General features: G+C 49.1%; 9 protein-coding genes across 9 annotated transcripts; 6 read left to right on the forward strand and 3 right to left on the reverse strand.

Moving 5' to 3' along the window:
• Nucleotides 1–197: 197 nt before the first annotated feature.
• Nucleotides 198–1035, reverse strand: TRUGW13939_05514 (uncharacterized protein; the record flags this gene model as incomplete). The annotated part of the gene is made up of 2 exons (XM_035488677.1): nt 198–690; nt 743–1035. 2 exons carry the CDS (start codon nt 1033–1035, stop codon nt 198–200), a joined length of 786 nt encoding a protein of 261 aa, XP_035344570.1.
• A 941-nt stretch (nt 1036–1976) lies between these two features.
• Nucleotides 1977–3669, reverse strand: TRUGW13939_05515 (uncharacterized protein; the record flags this gene model as incomplete). Its single annotated transcript, XM_035488678.1, has 4 exons — nt 1977–2136; nt 2187–2463; nt 2514–3574; nt 3626–3669. 4 exons carry the CDS (start codon nt 3667–3669, stop codon nt 1977–1979), a joined length of 1542 nt encoding a protein of 513 aa, XP_035344571.1.
• A 4533-nt stretch (nt 3670–8202) lies between these two features.
• TRUGW13939_05516 (uncharacterized protein) lies at nt 8203–9207 on the forward strand (the record flags this gene model as incomplete). The annotated part of the gene is made up of 1 exon (XM_035488679.1): nt 8203–9207. One exon carries the CDS (start codon nt 8203–8205, stop codon nt 9205–9207), a length of 1005 nt encoding a protein of 334 aa, XP_035344572.1.
• A 474-nt stretch (nt 9208–9681) lies between these two features.
• Nucleotides 9682–13390, forward strand: TRUGW13939_05517 (uncharacterized protein; the record flags this gene model as incomplete). The annotated part of the gene is made up of 14 exons (XM_035488680.1): nt 9682–9798; nt 9862–10001; nt 10058–10937; nt 11207–11252; nt 11312–11399; nt 11463–11534; nt 11601–11634; nt 11697–11907; nt 11966–12057; nt 12112–12273; nt 12329–12411; nt 12567–12781; nt 12853–13311; nt 13362–13390. Coding segments are annotated over 12 exons (1926 nt in total). The 3' UTR covers nt 12568–12781; nt 12853–13311; nt 13362–13390.
• A 506-nt stretch (nt 13391–13896) lies between these two features.
• Nucleotides 13897–14518, forward strand: TRUGW13939_05518 (uncharacterized protein; the record flags this gene model as incomplete). The annotated part of the gene is made up of 2 exons (XM_035488681.1): nt 13897–14256; nt 14345–14518. The coding sequence occupies 2 exons, from the start codon at nt 13897–13899 to the stop codon at nt 14516–14518; spliced, it is 534 nt and encodes a 177-aa protein (XP_035344574.1).
• Nucleotides 14519–14665: 147 nt separating this feature from the next.
• On the reverse strand, nt 14666–16011 carry TRUGW13939_05519 (uncharacterized protein; the record flags this gene model as incomplete). The annotated part of the gene is made up of 2 exons (XM_035488682.1): nt 14666–15390; nt 15453–16011. The coding sequence occupies 2 exons, from the start codon at nt 16009–16011 to the stop codon at nt 14666–14668; spliced, it is 1284 nt and encodes a 427-aa protein (XP_035344575.1).
• Nucleotides 16012–16261: 250 nt separating this feature from the next.
• Nucleotides 16262–17240, forward strand: TRUGW13939_05520 (uncharacterized protein; the record flags this gene model as incomplete). Its single annotated transcript, XM_035488683.1, has 2 exons — nt 16262–16342; nt 16428–17240. The coding sequence occupies 2 exons, from the start codon at nt 16262–16264 to the stop codon at nt 17238–17240; spliced, it is 894 nt and encodes a 297-aa protein (XP_035344576.1).
• Nucleotides 17241–17656: 416 nt separating this feature from the next.
• On the forward strand, nt 17657–19170 carry TRUGW13939_05521 (uncharacterized protein; the record flags this gene model as incomplete). The annotated part of the gene is made up of 3 exons (XM_035488684.1): nt 17657–17701; nt 17759–17923; nt 17989–19170. The coding sequence occupies 3 exons, from the start codon at nt 17657–17659 to the stop codon at nt 19168–19170; spliced, it is 1392 nt and encodes a 463-aa protein (XP_035344577.1).
• A 1458-nt stretch (nt 19171–20628) lies between these two features.
• TRUGW13939_05522 (uncharacterized protein) lies at nt 20629–23010 on the forward strand (the record flags this gene model as incomplete). The annotated part of the gene is made up of 2 exons (XM_035488685.1): nt 20629–20748; nt 20809–23010. 2 exons carry the CDS (start codon nt 20629–20631, stop codon nt 23008–23010), a joined length of 2322 nt encoding a protein of 773 aa, XP_035344578.1.
• Nucleotides 23011–23455: the final 445 nt, after the last annotated feature.

Here is a 23455-nt window from a genome sequence, read left to right on the forward strand (position 1 = left end):
TTAGTTAATTGGAATATGCATTCTCGGCGTCGATACCACATGTAGATGTATTTGTTCAGTTTCATTTTAGCTGCCTTTGGAGTATCTCATTTCTCTTTAATAAGACAAAAGGACAAGATATAAACAAGAATCCCAGATAACACGAGTCCACCCTTCGCCATAACTCCAAACCAACCCAGTCTCAGACATTATAAGATTTATTTCACCCCAGCCCTCTCCAACACATTCTCTCTCTCCATAACCGAATCGCCAAAACGCACCAAAAACACCGTCCTGGCAGGCCACATCTCGGTTGCCTGGTTATGCGCAGTCACTTTCGCCTCGAAGCCGCAGCCGTCACACACACCCTCGATAATGCCCGCGACATAAGCAGCGCAGTTGAGCATGTTCATTTCCTTGGGCACGCTGATATACGTGTTGACGAGCGGGTCGTTGTCTGTGATCATGTACTCATTGGGCGTCTGCGGCGACACCGAGTGCTCCAGCGCATCGGCAGGACGCTGGAAGAGCAGGCGCCAGAGCGGTCCGTGGATCAGATGCAGCAGTGGCAGGATACGAAGCGGGCGGTTCGGCGGCGAGGACGAGGTCGACGAGGACGAGGAGAGGGCAGAGGAAGACGAGCTCGATACTGAGCGGTAGAAGAGGAGATCCAGCAGTCGCAGACCGAGGGGATAGCCTTGTTCGTTCAATCTTGTTCTCGTCAGTTAGCTATTCATTTGGAAGAGAGAGGAAAGAGACATACCGCTTCTCCAGGTCCTGAATCCCCGTCACCCTCCGCTGAGCATAAGTCACCATCTCAGCAAACAAAAACGCAAACGAAGCACGACTCAGATCGGCCTTTTGGCTGCGATTGAGGTGTCGGTCGTAGATGGTTTTGCGGTTCGAGGGCACGCGCAGGCCGCCCGCCGGCTGCTGCTGGATGATCTGGCTCTGGCGGGCGGATGCTGGTGGTTGTTGTTTTTCAGGTTGGTTGGGCGCTTTCTCTGTGGCAGCGCTGGCCGTGGAGATAGTGGACTGCCGTCGAGGGGCAGCCATTGCTGCGCAGTCTGGTTGATATTTGAGGTCAGTTGGTGGTGGTTGATGTCAACTGATGGTCGGAGGTTCCAGTAGTGTTGATGCCCGCAGTCTAATCGAGTACAAGCTACAAGTAGTTAACTACTCCACACGAAATGCATTCACGTTGTTAGTATTAAGTATAAATATTAACTACATTAATAAATATTCTTATATAAAATTCAACGATGAGTTCATTCTGTAGAAACGGGCAGCCTCATTCCTCAAGTACAAACTACACGTCTAGATGTCCACTACGACTACTACCAAGGAAAAATATATAAAGCGATTCATCAAATGTATATTGTATTTTCCACAACTATCTGTCATAACAGCATGCGAAGGATCCTATCACTATCCAAGCCTGTGCATTCCGCACACAAGTCGCTATACGAGACCGAAGTCTAGGAAACACGTCCAGCAAGTCCTAAGTCTGAAGTAAAAAATCTTCAACCAGTTAGCCAAACGTCCACCAGCCAACAATAATCGAGAGCAAAATAATAAAGCATCAATAATCAGACATCCAAGGAAGATAGACGCACAGAGCCGTCTATGATTGGGTTCATGACGACGGCTAGCGTAGAAACTGCGAATGTGGAATATATTTTCATCATATAGATGGGAGGAAACATAAAGGAAATAGAATAGACGTGTGTTTTTATTCAAGACATACCTAGTTGTTATTCCTCACGGTGTTGTCGAGTGTTGTTTGTTGAGCGTTGCTGAATGTCGAAAACATTATACGTAGAGAGAGAGAAAGAAAAAGAAGGAAGAATTTTTCGGCAAGGGTTTTATACCTGTGGGCGGGCAGACCGCTTGGCCCAACACGGCAATTGTTAAGCTCCACTACAAAAAAAAAAAAAAAAAGGATTTGTTCCCAGCAACATTGAGAATTTATACGTATTGAGTTTATTTGTTACGATTCACTTGGTAAACGACTTTTGCCGCTGTCTAGAATTCCAGTTCAGTGTCCTCGATATGCTCTGCACCCAGTCCTCGCTGCGGCGTCCAGCAGGCAGGACGTTGGCAAATGGGTAGCGCGACGCCGACACTGTCACGTAGTCGCCAGGATGCAGCTCGACCCTGTTCCTTGTCAGGTCATATTCAACTTCTATTGTTGCAGTACAACATACCTCTCGCGGCCGTCGAAACTGGCCCACGACGTTGTGCGCGCGTCGTACGGCACGCCCATGCGCAAGACGATCGTGTCTGGCAGGATAATCGGGCGAAAGGACAGGGTATGCGCGCATATCGCCGTCACCAGGATGACTGGGTTTTCCGGGTGTGAGAGGGCGCCGCCGGCAGCCAGGTTGTAAGCTGTCGATCCTGTGGGCGTGGATATGCAGATGCCGTCTGCTTGGACGGTGGTGAAGTGTTCGTCGTCGCCGAAGAGCTCGATCGTCGACATTGCTGTATCGTTAGATATATAAATATATAGATATAGGCGAGCAAGGGCATACTTGGGTTAGGGCCGCGGTCCACGACCACGTCATTCAGAATCTCAAACACCTTGTCCGGCGTATGCGTCAGCGTATCGCCAACCTCCTCGCCAACCAGCTCCTCGACGAGATCCTTCTTGACCACATTCCCGTCCTGTCCCAGCACCGATATCCGCCGCGGATTGCTCCTCATAATCGTACATTCAAACCTCAGTCTGAGGCTGATAGCCACCCCATCCCGAAACGCCTTGGTCAGCGTTTCTTGGTAAGTTGAAAAATCGAATTTGGTCAAAAACCCCAGCGAGCCCAGCGAAAAGGACAGCACGGGCGGAACAATTCGTTGAAACAGCCAGCTGGTGTAGAGAACGGTTCCATCGCCGCCCAGCGTAATCACAAAATCAAACATCTGCGGCCGGTCGGCCGACAGTTTGCTATTCCAGTACTTTAACCGGCCCTGCGCCGAGGGCTCTTCTTCGATCAGCGCGTCACCGTTGAAGTCGGCATTGTTCCTCATCGACTCCTCCACGTAAACCGTATATGGCGCGCCGCGCTCTTTGCTGAGCAGCCACTGCGTGACTTCCCTCGTCAAACTCACCAGCGACTCGTCGTGGGGCTTTGTCACCAAAAAGACCGACTTGACTGTGAGTTTCAGCTTGATGCTGCCCAGCCGCTTGGACAGCTTGCGCACATTCCACGCCATATCGGACAACTGCCGTTTTGTCAAGTGGCGCGAATGCACCACGGCCGGCGCGGTCTGCTCGGACAGCCTGCTGGCATAGTCGACGACGGCGATGCGGTCATAGTCGCTCAGGTCGCTGTCCTTGACGGTCGTGCCGAGATCGATAGGTTTCTTGATCGGTTCGTTGCGTTCGTCGAGTTCGTCGAGTTCACCGCCGCCACCGCCGTTCCCGTTCTCCTCGTCGCCGGGCGGCGCGTTCCACTCGCCATTGAGCAGCGAGTGTACAAAGCACGCGGTGTTTTTGTCGTAGGACTCGGAGCGACGGCGCCGGATTCGAGGGTCGTCGGACGAGACGAGGGACGACTTGCGGCGGTGGCTGCTGTCGGGGCTGAAGACGATCTGGCTGTGTCAGTATGTATGTAAATAGCTATCTCTGAATGCTGTCGGGGAATACCTCGACTTGGTTCTGAGACTCAGTCTCACTGCTGTGCTCTCCATGCGTCTGTTGGATGCTTCACATCAGCTTGTCGTCTTTTTATCTCAGGACTCGGCAACTCACGAAATCTTCCACGGACAGCTTGAACCCCGCGCTCCGCTGCGCCATTGGTATTCGCTCGCCCTGTATGATGGCGTCGATGATGTGTTATCGCATTGCTCAGTTTGTTCTGTGCTGCATGCTGTGGTTCATTGGTGTTCGGTGGTGCAGGAGTGTCGTTGCGGACAAGCCCCGCTGCGGATGACGTCGCCAGCTCATTCCGTTGATTTTGATATGCTCACTGTAGCATGTTGATGGATAGAGTAGATACATGTAGTCCATGCTTTTATATAATGTATATATTGATGAACATATTTTATAGCAATATACATGTGGTTGGCATGTATATATATTTTGATGTTATATGTAATGTGTAAATATAAAGTTAGTATGTGACAGAGCACCAATATACATGGCATTACTTGGTCGAAAAAAAAAAAAAAAACGTTGATTTACTTGACGTAATGAATAAGTGTCGATAACATTTGAATTCAATACTAGGACATGAGAACAATACTACGTGTGCAGGTGATAAGCACATGGACAGCATTGACTATATCAGTCGACAATAAAATAGCAAAAAGCTAATACTAATACCCTTGACCTAGGCTAGACCCGATAAAAACCCGCCGCATTTTTACATCATTATTAATTGATAATGACTGATCAACTGGACCTTGTCCTTGCTCGTATCCAGCCATGTGACCAGCAGACAATTAATGCATACGCATCCATCAGTAGTAGTTAGTACGTACTAATAATCAATGCAAAAGAGTGATACTCTATCACAACGACCCCGCAGCTCAGCGGCAATAAAAAAAAATAAAATAACGGTGGCGTGCTACGACCTGAACTACTAGCTGCGGGCTACTCGACCGACAAATCACATGTACGAGTCAGGACAATCAAAAAAAAAAAAGAAGTGGAGCATGATATCAAGCAGATTATTCTGGTCGAGACTGGCGGGCGGCTTACGCATGACTAACTACGGATACTATTGATAGTGAACCATCGACCTGATGGCGGCCTAATCCAGCGAGTGGGATCATGAAATGGACCATTGACACACCCTGCATCTAGGCAGTGACAATAATGATGACCTGGGGTGATGGTTGTGCATGAGGAGGGTTGGGGGTGGACGTACGACCGACCACAAGAGATAGGGCGCTGAAACTTCAGCTAGATAACAATGTCACTGATCCCTGACCGGCCGCATGCCCTCTTTTTTTTTTGTATTTTTTTTTTAGGTCATGCCGGGGCGACAAAAAAGTAAAACAACGCGCTCAACGTTGGCGGCATGGCATCTCGAGTCGAGGTTTATTCTGTTGCCTGTGAAAAGTGTATTTTATTGAAACACCAGTGTGTTACGCAGCCGCGGACCGAACGGCCGGTCGACAAAGCTCTAATTTCATATCGGAACGGACGGTAATCGCGTTGGGTCGAGTCACCAAGGTTTGAATGAATCGCTAGGTTTGGGTCGACTCTTGCTCACCGTTAATTAAGAGCATGTAACGATGCATGAAAAAAGAAAGAACACCCGTCACATTCCCCATTTAGAAATCCTTATTATTCCCCAAGGGGGCTGGCGGAGTTTCGCCGAGGTGTGAAACGGAAGAGAAAAAAGAGGATCCTGCAAAAAGACGACGACAGCGATGGTGGTGGCACTGGGCGGGCACACTGGGCACTGGGCAGTGGTGGCTGGTGGGGGTTCACCGCGTCAAAGAATCGGGATTCGGTACGGGCGTGATCAGAAGCATAATTGGAGGGGCGGTCGGCGAATGGGTGTTGCGAAGGATCGAAGCAGGATTCGCAAAAGGCTGAGAGGGCCAACTGGTAAGATCGTGGCCTGCAAGCCGGGGCTGGCGGAGTTGTGACGAGGAGAGTCCTGCTGGGGCGACGGGGCGCCTGCCGCTTAGGGTTAGGGCTGCTGATATAAGCAGTACTACTCCTACTAGTAGTATTATTATTAAGTACGTACGTAGCAGTAAACTGTTATTATTGTCTCGGTAGTAATAACGAGACGAGACAGCCCAGATCTGCAGTGCCCGGGACAATTAATCGATCAGATTCTCTCCTGCAGACCGCAATTTCACCGTACATGTAGTTGGTATGTAATATGCAAGATGATGGTCACTCCTTACGGCACAATATTTAATTAATATTAATATGAGCGAGGTTACTTTGCCGACCCAAAGGGTAATTAACAAGAAGAAGACTAATAATACTAATAAAACATTGAGCACAGATCTCCATCCGGCCGTGGCCACCGATGACAGCTTGGGTGCAGGTAAGGCCGGAGCTTATTTCTATTGTTTTAGTAATAATGGCTGGCAACCGAGCGGTGTAGGTTCCAGGCTGAGCTTTGCTGCTAGTTAATTGATCTATTTGGCAATTAGTGGGAGGCCTATCCTGTGCAGTATCCAACGCAGTGCAACTCTGTTAGCGATCAGCGGGTTCCTCTCAATAATCGGACAATACATCCTGTATAATAATACGCACGATCTGACTGCGAGCCCCTGCACGCCGCGCACGGACGGCCGCATGCAGGCATGATCGCTGCTGTCGTCAGGCGAACTCTATGCAAGACTGCTTTGGAGTACGTACTCTAGAAACAGCCAAGTGTATATGTTCATCATTCAATATTATTGTATACTACATATATTGTATCCTACTTGGTGATGTTATTTAATCCCGAGTACTCCGTTATTGGAGGATCGGCAGGATGCTTTGTCGTACTCGACAATAATTTCCGCTTTGGATCCCTGGCTCCAGCTGCTCCAAGCGGACAGACTAGAGGAGGCGAGCGGGCCTTCTGGAAAAACTCTACATTGACTCATATAGAGATAGTATGTACTACTATTATTGCCGCTCCACCTGGGGCGGTGCGTCTGGATTTGCCCCTCTGAGACGGATCCAACTCGATATCAATAATGTTGGAGAGTGTGTCACTACTATAGTGAGTGACCGGTCACATCGTCAAACACGCTGTTATAGGCTGAGCTGTTGGCTTCCGCCACATGTTGGCTTTGGCCGGGGGGGGGGTCCAATTGCCGGGGTGTGTGCGTGCTGATAGATAGCATCAAGAGTCAAGACCCGGATGATTTGGCATTATTTGCCGGCACATTATACGAGAGGATGATCACTGTCCATACATGATGCTAGCGCACCGAAGCCTCAGAGTGACGACACTCTTTTTTTTTTTTTTTTCCCTTTTCTTTCCGAAACGTGGTTGGCTTGGCTTCTGGCGATAGGGCCGTGCCAAGGCAAAAGGCTATTTGGCACACATTATTTTGACAAACTAAACCTCCACAGCCCCAAAGAGGAATTACTACTACCTGTCTTTCCGTTTTGCCGTTTGCCGTTTTCCATTTTCCGTTTTTCGTTTTCCGTTTTCCGTTTTGCTCCGTATTATACGGGCCCGCCGCCAATCAGACGCTGCACAGCACGGCTCCACCCCCGAGCCAGCCACCACCGTTTCGTTTTTCGTATTACGCCGCAATACGGTTCCGTTTACGCTCCTTATTTCTGACTGCTAAGCGCCGCCAAGACGAACCTTTAACACTGGCCAACAGCGTAATGCTAGCCTTGCAGCTCCTCCTGCAAAGGAGGAATGTGACGGTGGTCAGCCGACAATTGTACGGTCGTAGTATGTACCATGTAGTAGATTCAGGTCCCTATTATTTGGTTGGTGCGCTGTTGATCAACAATAATCAATATTACTAAATTAGTCCATGTCTCTGCTTTCATTTCAAGTCGCCTTTATTTCGGGTTTCCACGAATTCAGAGACCAGGTCTGTTCCCACATGGATGCATTCCCCTTGCCCTACGTCTATGACTTGTGTGTACTACTACTACTGCTGCTACTGCTACTTCTTCTACTACCATGTATCATGTACGTACTACCAACCCTGCCGCATCCGTGTGCTTATCCATCACATCGTGCATAACCAACATCCTAGGCTAGCGCATAACCAGACAAATTTAGCCTGCCATGCGTTGTGACCTCGGCCCTCTCCCAGTTTAGTCTCAGCCATCAGGGATAGTAGTTTCTGCCTGCCCCACTGCTGCTGTTGCAAGGGCAAATATATTATTAACTAACTAAGAAAAGTCCGCCTGGTCCGGCCTAGCCTGGTCCCGAAACAAGGGTCTCGCGGCCCTTTCTCCAGACGCCTGCGGGACTCGTGTTCCTTTCTTAGTGTCATGGCCATGTCATTTTTATTTTTTATTTTTTTGTGAATGCTGTTTGACGCTGGATCATTCTTTGGCGTGCCGTTTGCCCGCTCCACCGATCTGGAAAGGAGCGGGGCCCTATTACTAGTATTGTGCTCTCATCCATCCCTACAGGCAACAAGTAACTAGTCATCATGGGCCGGTCTGCTTCATATATCCCCCCCCTCTCTCCGGCCCTTTTCCATTTTCTGGACACTATCATAACAACATCTTAACATCAAACGACATACACTGCATACACTACGTATACTACACACACAAACAGAATGCAGACTACATGGCAACAGCCATCTCTCGACATGGAGTGGAACATGCAGCAGCCCTACCAGCAATATCCTTCTGCCTTCCAGTTCCTTGCTCTCGCCAACGAGACGCCCTCCAGAGTCTACAAGCGAAGGGCTTCGTCAAGAGTATCCAAGCCCTCCAGTGCCGGCAACAGCCCGCACTCGCTGCCTCGCCGCCGCACCATGACCAGCCAGTTGTGGGCAAACAAGCCTGAAGCTGCTCATCCTGTGGCAGGAAACGTCGCTGTGATGAATAATGGCCGCAAGTCGCGGCCGACGAGCTGGCACCCTTCATCTCGTTATGCAACTTTCAACCCATACGCACAGCAGCAGCAACAACAACAGCAAAACTGCCATCCGTCGTGGTTGAACCACGACTCTGCTGCTAACATGGGACTCCAGCAAGACAACTCCACCTTTGGCAGTGCTTTGTCGACTCCAATCACCTGTCCTGTCAGCGGCGATCTCATCTCCAACGACTCGTTTGCCATGCTGGACAACTACTACGGCGCCTCCACCATGACTCAAACGCAAACATACGCCCCGGTCGAGTCGGTCGACATGATGTACCCTGGTTGGTCCAACATGGCCTTTGCCGACCAAATCTGGACGCATCATCCTTCTAGTGGCGGCTACTTGGCCGCAGCAGACCAAGTGGCCGACTTTTGCTGCCACGAGAGCGTCTCATCCTCGGATCCTTCGACCGCACCCGCCACGCCAGATGTCACTGCTTTCAGCCACCCGGTCTACAAGAACGACGAGCATTCCATCTTGCCTCAAGCTGCCGCGGCCGCTGCCCGGGGAGACAACCTGGTCGCCCTCGGTCTTTACGACGAACCCCAGGTACTGTCTCTCGGCAGCAGCCTACTAGGCGGCACTCTCGATTCGCTTCCTCAGGCCGGCAAGGGGCTCAAGCTAGAAGAGACCTTTAGCCCAGCGCCTGTGGCTGAAGAGGATGATGACGATGCAGAGCATGATGAGGACTAGACGATCCTAGTCGGTTCCTAGTCGATACCCAATTGGGAAGGTGCATACGAAGCGAAGCGAAGCGATTCATCAGCATAAGGGAGTTTTGTTTTATTTTTATCTTTATCTTTTTTCGGACTTTCAGCGAGCGGAGCAAATGATACCCATAGGGGCCATCTTAGTGGAAGATGGCTTTCAGACTTTTTTGTCTTAGATTAGATGAATCAATTTAGAGTGAACTTAATCATTACTATTTTTCTATTTTTCCCTGTTGACGTAGGTTCGCGCTAGTCCCGATCCATGCTAGCGGAAAGTCGAGAACGGGCGCGTCTAGACCGTCGCTTGCGGTTGCCTGAAGCCTCAGGCAGCAACATCTAGTCACGTGCCGCGCCCGCTAGCCATCTTTTCCGACCGGCTCTGAAAGCCTCTGATTGGTGCTCGCTCATCCATTTATCATTCAATGAATCAATATCAGTGATCACGAGAAAAGGCAGTATGCCAAAAATCACCTTCACTCCATGGCGAGACTCATCCGAGCTGCTGAATATCCGAGCACAGTTCTACCCGCCGTCGCCGGCAGAGTCGGATTTGCGGGCGAATGCCTGTCGTACTGTACGTATACAAACTCTGCCAATCCTGTCTGTCTTATGTACTGATGAGAAGGGAAAAAAAAAGGTCGAAGCATGGAAACTGCGTAACCATCTCCCCCACGCAGTCGAAGCAACTGCCCTTCTCACAGACGCAATCCTACACGACGACGCCGCGCACAACTCGGTGTTTTCGATTCGCGCGACTTATGCGGCTGCATTTTGCCGGTGCGTTTTTTTACCTTTATATATCCTAAATATCTTGCTAAATCCCAAGTGGATAGGTTTGTCACCGGCCTTGTAGACTCCAAACTCGGCGGCCAGCGACGCACCATGTTCCAGCGCGCGCTCGACCTCGGTCTTCCAGCGTCGTTTGTTGAGCTGCGCCACGAGGCTACACATCGCGAGCTGCCGTCGCTGGTTGTGTTGCGAGGAGCCGTGCATCGGTCACTGGAGTGGCTGTGGGGGTATTACTGGGGGCGCATTGATGTTGCTGTAGCTTCTGCCTCTGCTGGTGGTCATTTGAATAATCGAATCAGAGATACGCTGCGGCAAGTATCACAGCAGCAGCAGCAACACGGCTCAGCGAATCCGCCAAAGAGAAAGGCAAAAGCGCAAGCTGTGGCTGCTGCAGCGCAGTCTCTAGCCGGCATTTGCCAGCAGGAGCCCGAGGGGACACTGCTGCTATCAAGGGCGTTATTGGAAGAGGATATGCTAAAGTCACGACAGCCTGGCGCTTCGATGGACAGCTCATTCTCAACGTGGGACGTCTTGTTACAGACCATAGCCGACACCCATCCGCCGTTTCTCACTACTCTCACTGAAGAAATGGCCATGGATTTAGGCCACTCAACCGAGCCAGAGACAGTCTTCCTCTGGCTGCGCCATATCCTCGAGTCTGGTACGTGGGCGCCACAGAGACCGCGGATACCAGTCTCGTATCTACGTGCGATTTGCCGCGAGATGCCGAATGACTGGACCGCCAGGCTGGAGGAACAAACACTCGCAAAACTATCGTCTCTCTCTACTAGTACTAATACTGATGACGCAGCGGATCTCGATTCAGCGGTGGATCTTGATGTCTATGTCGACGACGGCTGGGACGCGCTGGAAGCGTATGGATGGGGTTCTGCAAGGAATTGGAGTGTTCGGCCTATTGGGGTTGTCTGACCTCTTTTTTTAAAATAAAAAAAATTCAATGTATATATTTAATAGTATTCGTAGATGCTTTGATATTGGACGGATATAATTCGCTGCGCGGAAATAAGCATCACGTGCGATGACATAATTGGTGTTCCCCACGTAAGCATCAGCATTCTCAATATTGTCTTCCTTTGCTTTCTTTGCTATTTCCTTTTTTTTTTTTTCTTCTAATCTTGATGAATCCAGTGCACGCCCTTCGACGTACTTTCACTGGGATAATACGTCGGCAGACTCAGACTCAGACCCGCAAGATGCATATCCGCGCGATTCCGATGTGTATGTGTTCGACCTCTTAAATCGGATTGATATATATGTGTATATCTGACAATATGCAGGGACTGGCACGAGCAACAATTATGCTTACCTAGTCACCGACGAGCCGACAAAACAGTCTGCAATTATCGATCCGGCGCACCCGGAGGAGTAGGTTTTTTTAACCACGACCAGTTTGATGTTTGGACAGCCGATTAAAGAAAGACGATATAGAGTTGTGCCGGTCTTGACAGCAGAGAAGGATGCTGGCAGTATCAAGCTGAGTGCGATTATTAATACTCACCAGTTGGTATTTCTTAGTATTGAATTCATCAAGTTACAGATTATGCTAATTTTTTCGGGTTTAAATAGTCACTGGGACCACGCTGGTGGAAATGACGGAGTTGTAAAGAACCTCGCCCCGCACCATCAAAATTCTCACAAATCCCTGTTGACGATCATGTCTAGCTCAAAGCCCTCGGCCAACTGACCGTCATTGGCGGCAAGGACTGTCAGTCCGTCACCAAGACGCCTGCCCACGGCGAGACGTGGAAGCTCGGCGATCGCATCACTATCAAAGCGCTGCACACGCCGTGCCATACGCAGGATAGTATATGCTATTTCCTCGAGGATGGGAATCAGCGTGCTGTCTTTACGGGTGACACGCTTTTCACGGGCGGTGCGTTTTCTTTCTCTTTTTTTCCTTTTCTGGTTAAAAGTCTTGCTGATGACGACAGGCTGTGGACGGTTTTTCGAAGGCAACGCTGCCGAAATGAACAAGGCTCTGAACGAGACCCTTGCAGCGCTCCCAAATGACACCAAAGTCTATGTTCGTTCGCCTGGCTGAAAGAAAAGGTTTAACTCCGAAACTGACGTTCCACAGAGCGGCCACGAATATACAAAGTCCAACGTCAAGTTCCTCCTGACAGTGTCCAACGCCGCCGCGATCCAGAAACTCGCCAAGTTTGCGGATGAAAATAAAAACACGCAGGGTATTCTGACTATTGGGGATGAAAAGGCCTACAATGTCTTTATGATGCTCGACGTAAGACAAGACGAATGGTTTTACTATGGTGTATGTACTAACGTAGACATAATAGCACCCCGATGTCCTCAAGGCAACCGGAAAGACAGACCCGGTGGAAGTGATAGCTGCGTTGCGAGAGCTGAAAAACGCCATGTAGTGTATGTAGTCTGGTCGCATCGATTGAACTTTACGGTCAATAAAAATACATCCTCATTGTGACGTCACAACACGCATATATATAACCTTCATCAACCGATGACCTTAGATGTTTCCCCATTCACTTCCATCACCCAATTCAAGCCCAATTCAAGACACCAACATAATACTATATCAATTGATACAATGTCAGACCCTGCCGGCTCTCCGCTCACCACCAAAAGCCGCGTGCTCGAAACAGCTGCCGGCGCAATCCAAGACTTCAGTCCCGTAAAGCAGATCTGCGCCTATCTCAATGCCTTTCACGTGTATGCGAATGATCCAACGCGCGCCGTAGAAGCCAATCATTACTGTTCCCACATCACCGAGGGTTTGTCCTGTCCTTTTCCCCCCCTTCTCTCTGTCAATTGATAAGGCGACGTGCTTAATTTTTTTTTGTAGATATCCGGCAATGCCTCATCTACGACTCCAACTCCGCGAAGGCCCGGCTCATCGGCATCGAATACATGATCACTCCGAAACTATACGCAACTCTCGACCCAGCCGAGCGCAGACTCTGGCACTCGCACATCTACGAGGTGAAAAGCGGCATGCTCATCATGCCCTCACCTGCAGGAACGCCCGACACAGTCTGGCAGGCCGCGGAGACGAGCGAGATGCGTGATATTATCGGGTTGTATGGCAAAACATATCATCTGTGGCAGCCGGATCGCGGGGACACGGTGCCGTTGGGGGAGCCCCAGTTGATGGCTAGTTTTACGTCCGATGGCGATGTTGCCAAAGTGCAAAGAAATGGTGGGATCAAGGAGTTTTTGCAGGATAGGGATGTGAGGTTTGGCGTGAGTACTGAGAAAAAGGCCAAGGCGAGAGCGGACATTGAGGAGCCGGAGAAACATCCTGGTATGTTTTTCTTTTTCTCCATTGAAAGTATACTGCTGACATTTTAATAGATGCGGATGCAATGCTGTCCAAGAGATAAATCAATCAATTCTTTTTTCTAGATAAATGTCCCCCGACTACTACACCTCGACCCCCCAGATGCCATACTGAAATGGATGTAAGAGTCAAGTATCGTTCGCGGGCGATACAACAATAAAGTCATATCGATGTAATCTTGCTTCACTGTCCACACTTGCGCGTCCTGGTGTTTGAATTTCGGAAACGGCAAGCTCTAGCAATTTTAGAAGCGGGTGTAATAATAGATAGCTACATAAGTGTTAGTTTAGTTTAAGAGTAATCGAGAATGCAAGCAGATCACATCAAATCTGCTGCAGCTCGACAACAGTCAAACTGAAGTTGTTGTAAGAGTGAAGAAACCGACGGAGCCGAAATTTCGCCTTAAGTAGTGCGTCACGCGTGTAGTGGGGCACACGTGATCTGTGCGGAATGTTTTCAGATCCGGAGAGCTCAAATCTCGACTCGACTGGACTCGACCTCTGTGATGTGTACGAATATGTGAGAAGAGAATAGGAGAAACTCCCCAATATGAGCGCCCGCTTCCGCCAATTCCTGCGCATTGTCAACCCGCGCACCGTCGCCCGCAGCACATTCGACGGCCTGGGCGTGTTTTGTGCTGTGATCCTGACATGGGAGCACATCGTCACCATTCAGGGCAGCGAGGGCCCCTCCATGTACCCAACTTTCAACGTCCGTGGCGACGTCCTGCTGATTTCGCGCTGGTACGATCGCGGACGGGGTATCAAGGTGGGCGATATTGTGCGATTCAATCACCCGAGTTTCGTCCATGTTTACGGCGCAAAACGGGTTTTGGGCATGCCAGGGGATTTTGTTTGCAAGGATCCCGGGTATAGCACTGATGTGGGAGCGGACAACGAGATGATTCAGGTGTGTGCTCTTTTGTTGTTGTTGTTGTTGTTGTTGTTGTTGTTGTTGTTGTACGACTCAAAAGGGTTTGGCTAACTGTTGATAACAGGTCCCCCAAGGACATATCTATGTGGCAGGCGATAACCTGCCGTGGTCCAGAGACTCGAGAAACTACGGCCCCTTGCCCATGGGCCTGGTCAATGGCAAGGTCATTGCGCGCGCGTGGCCGCCGTCCAGGATACAAATCGTCCACAACCCGTTTGATTCGTCCCAAATCGAATAGTCCTTGTATTTATACCGGTGCATTGGGTGGCGTTTTTCGAGCATTTACAAATCATTTTTTTTAATGAAAAAATAGCAGTGAAAGAAATCAGTGTACATAGTGCTACATCTTAAAATACATATGCTAAACCTCAGCTCTAAAAACAAATTACCGGAACGAAGCCGGGTTTCTCCGCTTGTACGGCAGCGCCTCACTTCTCTTCCTGCGCAGCTCAAATCCGGCAATCTCCATGCCCAGCTCATTCATCACCTCATCCGTGTTCTCGTCCCATTGGGTACGGAACAAGTGGGCGCCAATAGGTGTCAGCTTGTGTCTTGTCTGGAGAGTTCGAAGACGGAGATCTTCTCTGGCTAGTCCCCTTGCTTTGATGGCCTCGGCGTCCAGTGGCTTGTTGTCCTTTTGCTCCATGATAAACAGGGGCAAACGGTGGTATGGACTTCCCTTTTGGGCCGCGGGCGGAAGCCATGGGAGCAACACTTCGGCTCCCTCGGCCAGGTCGGCTAGGTCGACTTGTGTGTTGGTGGGAGAGATGGGGATGTTGACGGCAAGATAATGGCATTGGTAGTCGAAGCCGTTTGTCTCCACGTTTGGAATGTCCGGGTTGACCACTGCAATCGTGACGAGCTTTTCGCCGGCCTCAAAGGATTGCACATTCAGCTTGGGCGTAGACATGCTGATTTTGGAGTCGACAAACGCGCCTGGCTGGACGATTTTGCGGTTGAAATATAATTTGACATCGACGACGGGATCGCAGTGCGGGAGGACGTCGGGGATGACCTTCATTTGGGTAATTCTCTGCACGATAATCTTGTGTTGGTATTTGCGCCATTTCTCGTTGGCGAGATGTCGATAGATGGGCAGGTTCATGTCGCCTATAAAAATCTAGTTAGCTAGCCATAATATGATAATATGTAATATTCAGTAAAAACCATACCTTCGCCATCTTCGAATGTCCTCTTGATCAATGGATCGTTGATATCGGCCCACACCTTGAGGTTGTTCAAGTGCTTTTCCATGCTCCCGAGCTTCGACCTCTTCACATTGGCACCGCCGGCCTGCTCATCAGTCAGAGCCTGCAGCCTCTCAATTCTAGCCTGTTCTCGACTGATAGACTTCAGCTTCTCTTCCCGGTCCGCCTGCAGCACCTTGCGAGCCTCCTGGAAACATTGGTACGGCAGCAACTCAAACGGCAGGTTTTCAGAGCCCTGCAGGGCCGCACGGCGTCTTCGCGAGCCGACAAGAGCGACGCCAGACCGGATAAGTCTCTTTTCAAGCCGAGGGCTGCTGACTAGCGAAGGGTCAGGGGTTTTGTAGAATGGCTCTGGTTTGGCTGCTGCTGCGGCGGCGGTGTCTTCGGTCTGGGCTTCCTCGTGGGAGACCGCCGTCGTCTGGAACGAACGCGCTGATTGTAATGAAGCAATCGAGATGCTCTTGCCATACGATTGACGCAGGCATTGCAGCAGTGGCTTTGAAGCCACGCCGTAATTGGACATGGTTGTTGTGTTGTTGTTGTGGACTTTGTGGTAAGGGGAGCTTTGCGCTGTGTTGTGCTGGCGGCTAAGTTTGGCTGACTTTTTTTCATTTTCGCACTAGCGCCTTGTGAACCTCCGCGCTCCTGCAACTTTGCACCTCGAACCACCGCAGGCCTTTTTTTATTTCGACGTGCACCAGTCTAGGCCTCGACGCTACAGCTATTTGCAAATTGTGTGCAGAGTTTGACGACCTGCTGCTGGAATTGCCACAATGGCTGCCAGTGAAGCGATGCGGTCATTGAGGCTTTTCGCCTGCAGCGCTCGCAGCGCTTTACGGCCTGACACAGTGATGGTGAGTGATACGACATATACACAGACATGTCAATCAATTTATATGATGTGTATTTATGCTATATGTATATACTGACAAACACCAGAGACAGCTCGCTGCTCGCTCATCACGGAGCCTGGCGACTCTTTCAGAGCAACCCACAGAGACTGCCAACACAGACGTTACTCGACCCTCGACCACCGCATGGTCTCCTCCTCCTCCTGTCCCCGTCACACTCTATTCATTCCCTTCAATGAAACCCGTCAAGGTCGAAGAATACAAAACAGAGTATCTGGCATTACCTCTTCGCAAAGACCTTCTCCACCGGGCAGTCATCTACGAAGGCGACAAGACCCGTTCCGGCACGGCGAGCACAAAATGGCGTGGCGACGTTCATGGTAGTGGACGAAAACTGGCGCCGCAAAAGGGCACAGGTCGTGCACGAGTGGGTGACAAGAAATCGCCCATCCGGAGAGGCGGTGGTGTGGCCCATGGGCCTCACCCGCGAGACTTTTCCACCGGCCTGCCCAGGAAGATCTACGACAAAGCGTGGCGGACTGCGTTGAGTTACCGGTACAGCTGCGGACATATCATGCTGGTCGACAGGATCCAGATGCCCGACGGGGCCTCGCCGTGGTTCTGGCAGTCTTTCTTTGAATCCAACAGCTGGGGAAAGGGGAATGGTAGATGCACGCTCATTACGCACAGCAAAGACAGCGCTCTTTTCAAGGCGGTAAACCAGGTGAACCAGCACGCGCGGATTATGGACCAAACGGACGTGGACGTCAAGGATCTTTTGATGACGGGGAAGTTGATTATTGAGAAGCAAGCGCTGGACAAGATTCTGCGAGTCCACTCTAGAGATCTCGTCAAGTCTGTGGCCAAGGCTACATATCCCGAAGGGCTTTACGCCGTTTAGCCTGGCTCGGTATAGCTATTTAAGAGACTTTGTACAATAATGCACCTTTTTGTATTGATACTGCACAAGCAATTTATTTTATTTTGAGAATACGTTTAGTGGAAGTTGACCCTGTGCAATTCACAACACATAATTTATAAATAACAATTCACAAGTGGTACGAAAGTAAAGCGTGATGGTATCTCGGTTATCTAAGGACCGGCCGACGCCCGAGGTCAAGCGTCTCCGGAACATGAGCGAGCGGAGAAACTTTCGGCTCCAAACCTCGAGCGACATAATAATAAAACCAGCAGCATTGCCCACCCCCCCCCCCTCCAGGCGCGGAATTCCCCCTCTTCTTGCTGCCCTAGATGTTACTACGGCACGTCCATTCTCGATTCCCATCACCGCTGAGCTGGTCCTCGCGGTCTCTCACAATGCCTTTGCGCGCCAAAGTGACCAACCCGGCTTTTGGGTCAAGGGTAGGCAGAGCTCTTGTTTTCCAGTTTGGCTAGATTTGGTCCTGATGATTGTTATAGATGCTCTCGACCCCAGCTACGATTCCCAAGGAACTGCCAGGAGACGAGGCCGACGATGTGCTTTTCCACTCTCATTATGGTGTGAGGCTGGTCGAACTCAACCGGCCAAAAAAGCTCAACGCCCTCAATGGCTCGATGGCTAGGAAGATTCTTCCCCGACTTTTGGTATATCCTTCTCGCCTTTTTTTTTTTTTGCTGTTGTTCAATTATTAACGATATCTGCTCAATAGGAATGGGAAAAATCGCAGTTGGCCAGCATCATCATGGTCTCGGGTGCCGGAGAGAAAGCTTTTTGCGCAGGCGGTGACGTTGCAGCGCTGGCCACATCGAACCAGAAAGGCCCCAGAGGCCAGAAGAAATCGACAAACTACTTTGGACTCGAATACCAGTTGGACCACTTGATCGCGACGTACAGCAAACCGTATGTGGCTGTGATGGACGGCATTACCATGGGCGGCGGTGTAGGACTGAGCGTGCATGCTCCCTTCCGAATTGCTACCGAAAACACGCTGTTCGCTATGCCAGAGACTACAATTGGATTTTTCCCAGACGTCGGCGGCTCGTTCTTCCTGTCGCGCCTGGACGGGGAGATTGGCACGTACCTGGCCCTGACCTCGGAGCGCCTCAAGGGCGTGCAGACTCTGTACAGCGGAATTGCTACCCACTATATCGATTCGAGCGTGCTGTCAAACTTGACCAACCGACTTTCGGAATTGGTGTTTAAGGATTACGCCAGCATGGATGAGCGGCTCAGCCTGGTCAACAAGACCATCAACGAATTCTCTACCGGACTGCCTTCTATTGAACAAGAGCCTATCCTATTGGGAGGCGTAACCCGCAAGGCCATCGACCGGTGCTTCAAATACGACACGATCGAAGAAATCGTCGAGGCCCTGAAGAACGACAGCGGGAATAGTGAGTGGGCAAACAAAACATTGAAAACGCTACTGAGCCGCTCGCCGACCTCGCTCAAGGTGACTCTCCGCCAGCTGCGCCTGGGCAAGAAATGGGGAATCAGCGAAGCCTTCCGCCGCGAATATGCCATTGCAGCACGGTTTATGCGGCACCCGGACTTTGTCGAGGGTGTCTCGGCTCGCCTGATTTCGAAACCTGCCAAGGACCCCGAATGGAACCCGGCCAAGCTCGAGGACGTCAAGAAGGAAGATGTTGACACCTTTTTCGCTGCTGCGGACAAGGAACTGGCCTTGTTCAACGACACTGACTACACGTCGTACCCGCATGCCAAGTACGCGTTGCCCTCGGAAGCCGATATTTTGTCGATCAAAAAGGACCCTACTGCGTTTCTGAAGACCTGGGGAGGAAAGGAGGGTTTGCAAGCGAAGATGTTTGATGTTTTGACTAAGGAGAACAAGGGTACGATAGAAAAATGGTCCAGGGGGGAACAAGTATAAACAATTGGTCGTGTGGATAGTTTGCATAATCTTCTAAAGGTGTATTATTGTTTTGAATGTAGCTAGTAATTGATCAAAAGAGGGTAGACTATATAATATCCTATTAACCAACTGACATTAATGTTTTTGTAGGAAGCTTCAACATTGATAGTGACTACCTAGTAGTAGTATAATGGTAGAATGGATATGTCTGGCGCCTCCTAGATCATTTCCATTTCATTCTACTCCATTTACAAGATAATTGTTAATTAGGCCGAGAGTGAAAAGCTGATTATTACATCCTCATATTATTATTAAAAGTAGAAATATCTTTAGATAAAGCTATATAGTTTAATACAAAGTAGATTTCTTTTAGAATAATTTATAAACTTAAGTTCTTCTATAAATATATATTTTAGGATCTATATAAATATTAGTCTCTATTAAAAGAGTTCTTTGATAAATGCGAGTATAGATAAATAATTATTCCGCATTATCTCTATAAATATTTCTGTTCCATTACATCAGACTTTAATTCTGTTTCCTGGCTCCGTATCTATTTTTGGGCTGGACCTTGTTCTCATTGAAATCAAAATGAAACTACACGCACCTTAAAGAATTATTCTTGCAGGAAATGTGTTAGTTATGTTCGATTTGACCTAGCGCGAGGGCAAACAAACGGTCTGTTGAGTATTGATTCCTGCTAGGCAAGTTTATACTTTGGCGACCACCTCGATGAGCAGTTAAGGGTGTGCAGTTAAGATTATTTGAGGCTTCTCTTCACATTCTGCTTACATCAAGATGATACTTCTATTAACCAAGTCATCCATTGATCATACAGATGTGGTTCTCTGGAAAATAACCTACGTATCCTTATCTGGTTCGGGTGGAGAATCAACCCAAACTGGAGACCCAAGGTTTGGACCCTCATGCGACCGATTCCAGATTCCTCGTAGATCATGATCGGACGTTGCGTAGGACTGGTTTACGATTGTAGGTATTGGTCATTGTCCGAAAACGACCACAGCTAGAAGATCATACAACACCTAGACAACTTTGTGGTCTAGGCCATTCTCAGGATACTGCAACTCAACCCAAAAAGTTCTCAGACACCACAAGTTCTCAAGGTGATCGAGTTGAATGCCAAATGGCCTAGATCTTTCCTAATCTGCAACCAGCTACATACTATAGTTATCCACAATTCGTGATACCAATGACAGTACGTCAGTGGCTGGCATTCTGATCCTGAGAGCAATTTTAGTGAACGGCGCCACCTTAGAATGGGCTGACAGATTTATGTAGTCAGTCTCTGCTATAAGAGAACGGAAATCCATGCCCTCGGATATCTTTCTCCAAGATTGCGACAATTGGACGAAAAAAACTCACTATTTTTTGTGCTGAAGGCGTACGATATAAAAAACTCTATTGGTACTCAACTAATCTATTGATACTCAACTAAAAACTTGTGAATCTTCCCAAATGGCATCCCTTGCTCAAGCCCCCTCCACGTTGAGGGATCTTAACCAAAATATACGGAATTCCCCGGGTCAAACCCTGTCAGAGAGGCAGCAAAAGGAAGCAAGAGAAGCCAAAGCCCGCGTATGTTTAAGAGGTTCCATCCATCTCTTTCACAGCATCTACTAACCCACAGCACCATAGGCTCAAGAAGCAATAAACAGCGTTCGTGGGATGATCGAGTCCGCCACGCAGAACTACGAAGCTCGCAAAAAAGCTAGGAAATTTGATGCTGAAACTAAAAAAAGAGCCGCTAAAAAGCGAGCCCAAGCCGCTGGGCCACTCGATACCAACCAGCAATTCAAGACTGACACAGAAACGAATTTGTCCACTGTGAAAGAGACTGTGAAGGATATGGAAAACTCTATCAGCCAGATAATACCTAACTTCGATAATACCTTGGGACTGTCTGGTCTTTCCACATTCTCGGCTACTTTGGAATCGGTGCCTCTTGTGGGTATTTTGAACTCAACGGTACAATATATAGCAACTTCGCTTGACCAAGATGGTAATATTGATGAAGAGTGGGCCTTATTTGACGATATGCCTGGCACTCCTGCCTCTGGAGAAACGACGTCTTTATTCTCCTACAAAGGCAGTTTCTTCGTCACCGTCGGAGGCAATGTCTGGGCAAAAAACCCCAAAAACAGTGGTGACCCGAACTTGGCACAGGCCTCGAACAACTGGCCAGAACTTTATAATCCGGGATGGGATGCTATGGGTAGTTGCATTCCAGCCGAAAATGCAAGAAGCTTTGTTCCTTATAGTGAAATATCCTCGAATAACACGGCGCTAAATTCATGGCTCATCATGCTAAACGTCGACGGGTCATTGAGTTACAGCTCCCAGGAGGTGGGCACAAACATGCAGTTTGACCCGCTGCCATCAGATGGCGGTTCAGCTCCTAATCTCCTGAAAGCAGCGTACTGGAATGGCTCAATCTGGGGATATGATGGAAATATGAATCTCTATCAGATTGTTCCCAACACCGATAGCACAGGAGGAAACCTTGTGAATTATACCATCAAGAGCCAGAGCAGCTTGTCGGATCCTATACTTGATCTCACGGCTGTGGACACCGGGCTTGTTGCTTCGCAACCAGATGGGAACCTCTGGAAGCTGGTCGTCAACCCACCGGCCGATGAGAATTCGGGCCCAACACAGACGTGGACTCAGTGGGTTTCTCAGGAGGGCGTGACTTGTCTTGGCGCTGCAGCACCTGGTGTCATTCTTGACATGCAAACGTTGACTACATATTTGAAAGCCAACTATATTGATACCCAAACTTCTCTGTTTTCGGACATCAGCCTTATCCAGGCATTCTGCACCAGCCATGAGAAATACCTGAAGAAGCTTATGAAATACTCCAAGCAGTGGATGAATGCTCCGACTGAGAAGCAGAAAAATAAAATAGCAAAGAAAGCTAGCAAATTCGCGATTGGTCATTGTCAGGCAGTCGGCCAGCTCTTATCCGACAATCTGGGAGCAGCAGATGGCAAGGTGGTGCTTATGACAAATCAAATAAGCCAGATCAACGATAATATCCAAGCGCAGCTGATTGCTATTGGCAACCAGATTACTGATCTACAAGACACAATTAACGATGAAGAGCAAGAGGAAAAGACGCTCACATCTCTACTCTGGGGTGCAGTGGCTGCCGCTGTTTGTGGCATTGGCTTGATCATAGCCGCCTTCTTCTTTCCTCCGCTCGCACCTCTACTTGGCTTTGGTGGAGGAGTTCTGCTTATAGGGGGAATTGTAAGTGTAGGAGTCTTGGGAGCCGAGCTCGGGGACTTGAGGAACGCGATTTTGGCAAACCAAGAGTCACTTAACAACCTAAAAGCGTCGAAAAGCGATCTTGAAACCATCGGCAATAATTTTGGATCCCTCTCAAATGAATATGAATCCTTGGATTCATTCTGGACAGAAATGTATGACATCAGCCAGCAGATTACTGACCTCGATGGCCTGGGTACAGAGCTGCTCGGCGATCCGTCCAGCATTACAGCAGCAGAGAGCGACGTCAAGAAAATTAGTAAATACCTGAGTGATTATGTCGCCATCCTTGGGTCGCAAGGGATCAATCCTCCATCTCAAGCTCTAGAGAAGCTCCCAAAGAATTTACATTCAATGGCATTCCGTGACCTGGAACTGCATGTCCAGAAATCAGAGCAAGATACAGATCGACAATTCGCCGTCAAGCAAGAGATTGTCAACCGCATGGTGCACACCGCCACAGAGAGACTCGAAGGGGACGATGTTGCCAGTTATCTGTCAATTCTCAAGCGCGCCGTGTCATTCAATAAACATATTCATCACCCACATCTGAAACTAAGCGTCTATTAGGGGATGGCTGGTAAGTACGGATTGCTTATCTCCTCACTTACCCTATTTTTGAATCATTGTTTCTCTTACAAAAGTCCCTTGTAAGTCTTTTCTTTTTAATTGTGTCGTTGCTTGAGTTAGCAATTGGTGTTTTGTTCTCAAATTACATTTGCCCAAAAACGTAGCATAAGCCCCTAGGGGGAAACGGCAAGAGATGAAAGCAGATAAAGGGAAAAGAGATTGATAAAAATACGCGAGAAAGCAAAAAACAACCCCCAGAAAAATGAAAACGAGGTGGGAGTATTGGGAGAGCTATGGGACTTGTATTCAAATTGAAAAGCTGCTCTTGCTCTAGATAGCTCTAAATTACCAGTGCATCCCACGCTGCAGCCTCTTCATACAAAAACAACCCTAGGTGATTAAATAGTAATGGCATATCAGCGCCATTTAGATATCCACCTGGCAA

Source organism: Talaromyces rugulosus, chromosome III (assembly GCF_013368755.1).
Source record: "Talaromyces rugulosus chromosome III, complete sequence".
Classification (NCBI taxonomy): Eukaryota; Fungi; Ascomycota; class Eurotiomycetes; order Eurotiales; family Trichocomaceae; genus Talaromyces; species Talaromyces rugulosus.